The sequence below is a fragment of the Egretta garzetta genome, unplaced genomic scaffold (assembly GCF_000687185.1).
Source record: "Egretta garzetta isolate BGI_Z169 unplaced genomic scaffold, ASM68718v1 scaffold1433, whole genome shotgun sequence".
NCBI classification, from domain to species: Eukaryota; Metazoa; Chordata; class Aves; order Pelecaniformes; family Ardeidae; genus Egretta; species Egretta garzetta.
Window position 1 is genome coordinate 22,866 of NW_009259306.1, and position 8,035 is coordinate 30,900.

The window sequence follows — 8,035 nt, forward strand, 5'->3', positions numbered from 1 at the left end:
GCTGTACCTGCAGTGCGCTCGGCGGGGGCCCCGGCGCGCTCTCCTTTGTCTTTTGGAGGTGGGTTAGGAGGACCGTCGGCTTTTCTGTCGGTGGTCCGCTGTCCCTCCTCTTCGTCCTCCCCGTCGGGGAACTCCCATTGCGACTCTCCTGAGCGCTCGTTAACATAGAAATAGCGTCTATGCTCCCTAAATCACAAGAAAGAGAAGGAGGCTTTAGATTCCCTTCCCCGCCACCGACACTCCGAGGCGGGCCTGCCCACGACAGCGGTGCGCTCTCGCAGGGAAGACCCTCCGCAGCAGGGCTGCCGCTCTCCCAAACGCAACAAACAACTTTGAGGACAGAGGCAGGAGAGGCCCGAGCCGACTCGCTCAAAGCTATTTGCGTTGCTGGCTGCGTGTGAACGTCGCCCCGAGCCCCCCGCTCCGAGGGAGGGGAGGGCTGAGAAAGCAGGCCAGCGCGCAGCAGAGCGACGTCTCGCTAGCATCGGGACTTTCAGCCGCCGCCTTGGCTGAAAAGTCGCCCTCCAAGAAGAGGCACCGGGGAACAGCCCAATGGAGAGAAGCGGCTGCCCCCCTACCCCGTGGTGCGCGGAGGTCGCTTTTTATGATACTCTTGGTGTCAAACACACAGTGAATGCTAGAGAGAGGGAGCGGATCTGGGAGCTGAAAAACAAAAGAGCAAAGATTTCAAACAAAGGAAAATTAATCAAGAAAGCCAAATAGACAAAGAAATGTTTGGGTCTGACCTGCTGGCAGGAGACAGAAATCTTGTTCTTCATTCCGTCGATGAGTTGAAGTTTGTCCTTTGTCAGAGCTGTTGGTCAGAAGAGGTGATCCAGAGATCCTGCAAAGTTCACAGAGCTCTCGCATGCGCGACCCCCCAGGCCCGCCCTCCACAGCGCTTTACACTCGCGAGAGTGACAACCAGCTCTGTCCGATCAGGGAATCAGCTCCGTCTCAAAGCACTGAGCACTCCGTTTGGATCCTCCAGTTTGGTGGCTGGCCCAAACTCTGCGAGTGCCGGATGTTTCTCTGCCTGCCCAGCACTGCTAACAGAAGCTGCTCTCAGTCTCCGAGAGGGACGGCGCCAGGTCGTCGGGTGGTGATGGTCACAAATCATGTCTGAGATGTCAGAGATGAAAGGTGAGAAAGGTAGGAGAGCGCGTACCTGTCCCAGTGGCAGGACCAGCCTTTAGGGGTGGCGTTTATTTCGTATTGTTTTAGCTGTTCGGCTGCGTCTTGGAGTTTGCGTTTGAGGTAGTTTCCATTGAGAGCACCTTCTCGCCAGTCTGCAATGCGGGTCTAGAGGGCAAGAACCGGGGGAAGCCGTTGAGGGAGGCTGCAAGCGGCCCTCGGGACAGGACTCGAGGTCTGGGAGGCTCCCTTACGGCACGGGACTCGGGGGGGCCAGGAGGAAGACACCGCCTCCGCGCAAAGCCATGCTCGCCCCCCACGGAGGAAGGGCCCTGCAGGAGGTGAACAGAAGGCCGGAGCGAGGGGCGAAGGCTCGGTTACCTCTGTCTGCAACAGCAACATGTGGAAGTTGGAGATAGATTGTCTGTTGATGCCCAGGAACTCCAATTTACTAGTCAGAGTATTTGCCAGCTCTCCGATCTGAAACTGCCAGGAAGAAAGGGGAGAGTAAAGAGCTGCCCTCGGGTGGTGTCACCGGGTGGCTGCGGCCCCGCGGATCGAGGAGTTCCCCCGGCAAACAGACTCGGGACCACCTGCGGCCCCTCAGCCTGGCAGGACTGGGATGTGCCACCCTGAACGTGTGTGCCTGTCACCCCTGCCTTTAAGCCCTGCTACCTCCTGCGCCCCAAGGATGGGGTCGGTGTGGGGCAGCAGGACGAGACCTCCTCTACAGCCACGGGAGGTGCCAGCAAACCCCAACTCCTTCGTGTGGAGCCTTCCCTGCTCCCAGCCGCAGCCCCCAGCGCTTCTCAGCGCGGTCACCGCTCCACTGAGGGTACGGGCTCGGTCTGCTCCGGTGCCCCAGCTCTGGAGTTACAGCAGAGCAATCACTGGGGCAGAAAGCATTAAATCTAATACTTCAACCATTTCCCAAAGGAAACGGGCCAGGATATAATCTAAGGCTTTGTAAAATCGCTGCTTATCCAGAGGAACTAGCTGGAAAGCGCAGGAGAGGGGCAAGAGCTCTGGATTTACTCCCGAGCAGTGACAGTATCTGTGTTAAGATTCAGGCTGGCCCACAGTGACCTCAACCCCAGCACCCCGCAGGAGTGAAACCTCCAATTCGGGCACTGCACAGGGATCCCCCGTGTCGATCCCCCTGACTGAGGGGACTGCAGGAAAGCAGTTGCATGCCTGAAAGCAATGGAGAGCAGAGACAGGGTGGACGCCTGCAGGCGGCACCACGATTGCTTTACAGAGGGCTCTGAAAATTTTCTGTTTTCCCTTCGCTCTTCAGAAGAGGCTTTGGAAGGTCCCCAAAGCCAACAATGCAGCGTCTGTCTCCAGAGAGGGGCACGGGCCAGACAGACAAGCAGCACTAAAGAAGCGTGAGGCAGGGAAATGAATTCCCGCATTAATGCGGCTACGGAGAAGCCAGGGAAGATCCCACGGCAGAAGGTGACTTCACAGCAGAGGTCCCGGCAAATCTGCAAACCAGAGAGCTGGCAGAAGAGAGATTACCCCGAACCGATGAAGCAAACGGTACCGATTACCCGGGGAGACGACATTCCTCCAACAGCTCTAAAGGGATCCTGCATGGGAAAGCACCACGCTACAGCACACAGTCCATCACAGAGCACTGCCAGTACCAGGAGAAAAGGGGACAGCAAACGTGACAGCTTAAAAGGCTTTCAGCAGCCACCTGGGGCACAGCAGCCAACGAGCGTGGTCCCACTGCAGGCGTTCTTGTGGTTGTTTTGTTTTGAAATAAATTCACATTTAAAAATCAAACGAGCCTCACATCGATGCTATACTGAGGGAGGGCTCAGTGGGTTTGGGCAGAGAACATGGTATCTCAAAACTCTGCCAGAGTTCTTCTACGGGAGATGCTAAATCTGTCACGAGGACAGCAACGAAGCCCTTCCCCCTTTCAGACTGAAAAAATGATTAACTGATGGGAAATGAGGGCATGACCAGAGGTCAGCTTTCGCTGCAGGTTTCCACCGGGGTTCTACCACGAGCTGGCGATTCCCCATCTGTAAACCATCTGGCACGGGGAGGTGACATTTGCTAACGAAACGGAATTACTCAGGAGCCAAATTTAACACTGCGGGAGATCTCAGGGTAACAAGCGACCGGGGAATCAAAAGGACAAATAGAAAAGATCTCCCCTACCACCGTGCATAACCATCACCCAGAGCCTGTAGCTCCGCACGTCACCACTATGGCTCAGGAAGGGGCCCTGGGACTCATTCAGCCGCAGCCAAAAAGAGCAAACCAAGGCTCGGAGGAGAAAATATCAGCACGATGCTGCAGAAAATCCCCAGGGCTTCCCCAGTTTGCACCTAACAACTTCAAAAAATCATGCCGGGCAAAGGGCAGAGCGATGGGTACCGGCAGCCTCCAGACACAGAGAGATTACAGACGAGGAGTCTTCAGCCTGGAAATGGGACGACTGAATGGGCACGTGCCAGAGGACTGTAATATTGTTATTGGGGGAAAAGAAAAGTCAAGACAAAAGCGTTTGCTCGCTCTCACGACCAGACCCAGGGCTCAGTCTTTATCCCCCCTCCACCCCCTTTATTTTTTTTTTTTTTTGAGCACTTTCAAGCCTTTGCTGGTGGCTGCTGCTGGAGACAGGACACCAGAGATGCCGGCCCAATCCTACATGGCCGCTCTGTCACAGGGCCAGGGCAAGCTGCTCTTGCAGCCGTGCCGGGATCTGAGCGTTAAGGGCTTCAGCAGGGATATGGCTCTGTCCTGCCGGCAGCGCAGGAGGTGGAAGGGGTTGTGCCAGCTGGGCCAAACCCACAGCCCAAAGCTCAGGCGTCCCCGCTGGCTGGTGGCTATGGTGTCCCCTGGGCAGAGGTGGCCAAGGGAGCCAGCGCGTCCCTCTGCACTGCCGGCAGCACGGTGAGCCCCTGGGAGAGCAGCGAATTGGCCAGGGCCTCGGGGAGCAGCTGAGCCCCCAGCCACGTCCCTTATGTGAGCTGGGACAGATCTCACCGCCACACACCCCTGCAGCACCATACCTTTAGGTCCTGCTCCTCCTCTTCTATTTTTGGTGCCCCTTGTGCTTTTGCTTTCTCCTGGGGCTCCTCAGACTCTGCCTCTTTGTCTGAATTAGCATCAGCTGCTTCTGTGCTTGTTGCTGCGGGAGAAGAAACAACAGGTGAGCCCTTCTCCCACCACTGCCACCCCGGCGCTGCCAACAGCCGGCTGGAGACACCGTGCCAGGGAGCCAAAACCAATGCAGGAGAGGGCAAAGGGACGAGCCAGGGCCTCTTTCCTATAGGAGCCGGTGACAAGAGCCTGAAATTGAAAAGGAGAGAGGGTCACCACCTCTGTGTTTTGATGGCAGGGGTCCTTCCAGAAGGAGAGCACGGGAAGCAGAGAATTACAGCTGCTACAGCACGAGGGCAGGAAGGAGGGACAGCCTGGAGCACAGGTGTTCGGGGAAGCAAGAAGAGAGCTCACTGCCCAGCAAGGCAATTGTTAAAACTCCAGCGGTTTAATAATTTGTGAAGAAAAGGTATGATGATTAAACAAGTCGAGACAATTGTCAAAGACTGAAGAGCTCCCAAAAAGTTGTCAAGATTGTAAGGTTTCGCCTCTGCCACATCACAGGACAGCAGCGACCAATCCACTGTCCAAGCAACAAACTCCAGGGAGGGAAGTTTTGCGAGGGATTCCTACCAAAAAAACCCCACATTCCTGATGTGCCCTGGTGCTCAAGGGTAGGACAGTTCCCCTGGTCACCCCCCAGCAGCAGGGTGCTCAACTTTAAACAGGTTATTTTAGAGGAACAGCTCCCTGGTCTCCAGGTAAGCAGGAAACCAGCACTGCTGGCTGCAGGGACGTTCTGCTCTGTGCCTGCCAGGCACAAGGGAAAGCCCTCCACCAAAACCATCCCTCAGAGCCACCCTGGACAAACGTCACCAACTTAACACCAGGCCTGCCATCCAGATCACGCCTCTGCCTGAAGTAGACGCGCATTAGGGCCACATCAACCCTGTTTTGGGGCTTGCACCACCTCCCACATCAGCAGGACACAGCCTGCTCCGGGCACTTCTGTACCAGTTTTTCCTGGGAGAAGCAGCTGCCCCCTGTTCAGCCAGCCATTTCTGCACCAGAGGGGCTGCCTCCCTCTTTGTCACGAAGCAGGCAGCTGGCCCAAAGCTTCGTGCTGGGGAGGGACCGGCACATCTGGGAGCCAGGGCTGCCAGGCACAGGCTAGTCTCTCAAACGCTGCGGCCAGCGCGTTTTGGGGAGCGCAGCTCTGGAGGGGCTGGTACAGGCAGCGAAACATGGCCTGTAGCAGAGCGCTAACAGCTGCCATCGCGTGGTTTCCCCAAGGCAATAAACTCACACAATGCTCTCCCACAATCGCTGAACTGCTCTTAACATATGTTTGACAACAGTTTCTGAAAGACTGTGGCTGTACTGCGGGGACGCAGAGCCCTAAAAGAAACAGGAGCTCAGCCATGGGGTGGTTGTTGCTCGAGTGACACGTGGTATCAAACAACCCTTATGTGAACCAGAGCTTCCTCGCAGCGAGGTCCTGCCTCGCGTTTCCTACGGACCAAGTGCAGAGCCAGAGCGACTCTCAGGGAATACCCTGCCTGTCTGAAATCTGGCGACTGTTACCAGGCAGCTTAGAAACACAACTTGAAAAGAGGAAGGTAACAGTTCCCCACAGACCATGGTTTGGATTAGTAACGACGGGAGGAAAGCAGAAGGCAGTGGGATGTGAAGCGGCCATTATCACACTTCTGTGTTCCTTGTCCTGATAAAGCGTTGAGTACAGGCACTCACTCATTTATTTTCCTGACAAAGTTATTGCGTATGGGCACTCTCCTGTTTATGCTCTCATTAGGATAAAGGAGAGAACATGGCAGAGCTCGCCTATGTGACAGCAGTGACGGCCACCGCTCTGGGCCTGTCCCCCGCCCGGCACACGTACCTCACTGCCCATCCCAGATCCTCTGCGCACAGCGTGGGGCTCTGCGGGCGCCCGGCGCATCTTCAGGGAAAGGAGACCCCATCGGGAGAGGGCTGTGGCCTTTCCAAATACTCGCTCCTCCCTCTGAAGGGAGCGTTTCCAATTACCTGCTTCTCCTGCTTCCGGGCTCTCCCGACCCGTTTTGCTGGAGCCTCGACTCGCGGATTCAGGGCTGGCGGCTCCCACAAACAGTTTCCATTTCCCTCGCTTGGAGGCCAGCCTGCGGGTTGCATCCTGCGAGGCCGACTGGCTCCCATCGGAGAGGGGGCTGGAGCCTGAAACGCTGCCATCGCCTTCCTCCAAGGCACGCAGCTCCGCCTGCCAAGAGACAGAACAGCGAGGGGCACTTCAGGGACCTGAACCTCCCCTGACGAGCAGTGGCGGTTACGAGTCACCCGTGAAAGAAGAGCAATCAGCTGCTCTAATCAAGGGCACCATGTTAACGGCAGCAAAGAAGAAGCAAGAGTTTGCCAGCCCATCAGCACAGCACCCAGGTGAAGCCGTGACTGATTAGTGCCCAAATCCGTACAGGAGCCCAAATCCGTACAGGAGCCCAAATCCGTACAGGAGCAGCACAGGAAATGCAGGGCTGCTCCCCCAAAAGAGGCAGGACAAAGACATTTAAAAATGTTTGCTGCTCTCTGTTTATTCCCAACTATTCCTCGACTGTATCCGCAGCCTCGTTTGGGTGACAAATTTCCCCCTTACCTTCTTTCTCTCCAGCACCATCTCCAGCTCGAGGGTGTCTTGCTCCTCCTCTTCCTCAGCGCTCTCCCCTGACTGCACCACGCTGCACAGATCCTCCTGCAGCGTGTCTTCCAGGGGATCCCTGCCAGGCTCTGGCTCTTCGGGAGCAGCTGCTGCCTCTTCCACTTTCGCCTCCTCTTCTGGGGGTGGCTCAACCTCCTCTTTGCAGATCACTTTTCTCCTCCAGCGCTCCTCTTCCTCCTTCACCACATCAGGCACGAGCGGTGCCAGGAGGGCCGCAGCCACCCCCTTCTTCTCCTCCTCACTGTTGGAGAGGGCCTGCACGCCTTCGTTCACTTCCTGCAGGTCGAGCCCCATGTGAGCTTTCCAGCAGCAGCCGCAGCTCCCAGCCCCCTCACCCCAGCCCTCCCCGAGCAGCAGAGGCAGCCACAGCCCACAGAGGAAGGAGCCCAGGGGCCCCTCTCCAGGCTGCAAACAGAGTAGAGTGACCCACCCACTACCGAGGAAGCCCAAAGAGGCATCTACAAGCAACCAGAACCCAGCACTCGGCCCGTCTGACTGACCTTCTTCACCTCCCGCTTGGCGAGGCTGGCCCCGCGGCTGATGCTCCCCGGGGCGGGCCCCTTCTCCTGGGGGTACAGCTCAGCAGCCGCTACAAAACTGCCGTTGGCACCTGCCACGGTGCTGCTGAGGAAGAGGAGAGGGAGTGAAGGGCAGGCTTGGGGACAACGTCCTGACACCTCCCCGTACGGGGCCGGGGGTCTCTCCCACCTGTGCTGGTAGTGCTGCAGGCCCTGGACCTGCGTCGCCAGATACTGCGGCAGCTCCCAGGTCACCTCGTTGCTCTGTGTGTTCCAGTAATAGTAGCAGCCAGTGTTCTCATCCCACACCTCCTGCCAGTCGCCCATCTCCAGCTCCCCCACTGCCAGGGGGAGAACAAGGACAGGCCGTCACCCACGGGATGTGCAGAGCCTGCATCCCGCCGCCAACCGGACTGGCTCCCCAGGCAGTTGTCACCCTTCCCCCTGCAACTTTCCCCGGTTGCAACCACTTGTCACCGCCCTTGGCTCCCTTTGGTGAACAAAGTGGGGGACAACAGCCCCCTGAGACAGGCGCAGCAGGGAGAGCCCCAATGCCCAGGATCCATGAGGCGCTCACCTCCCGCCAGCGAGCACTGGGTGTCGTACTGCC

General features: G+C 57.4%; 1 protein-coding gene across 1 annotated transcript in view; it reads right to left on the bottom strand.

Moving 5' to 3' along the window:
• FNBP4 (formin binding protein 4) overlaps positions 1–8,035 on the bottom strand; it is a gene marked incomplete at both ends in the record, with an annotated part of 31,232 nt that overhangs the window by 22,735 nt on the left and 462 nt on the right. The window contains 10 exons of the mRNA XM_035891704.1: positions 145–186; positions 747–844; positions 1,169–1,302; positions 1,516–1,620; positions 4,167–4,285; positions 6,244–6,454; positions 6,845–7,183; positions 7,408–7,531; positions 7,616–7,766; positions 8,003–8,035. The exon at positions 8,003–8,035 is cut by the window's right edge and continues 136 nt beyond it. Of these exons, the coding sequence (XP_035747597.1) occupies positions 145–186; positions 747–844; positions 1,169–1,302; positions 1,516–1,620; positions 4,167–4,285; positions 6,244–6,454; positions 6,845–7,183; positions 7,408–7,531; positions 7,616–7,766; positions 8,003–8,035 (1,356 nt within the window). The remainder of the gene's footprint in view (positions 1–144; positions 187–746; positions 845–1,168; positions 1,303–1,515; positions 1,621–4,166; positions 4,286–6,243; positions 6,455–6,844; positions 7,184–7,407; positions 7,532–7,615; positions 7,767–8,002) is intronic.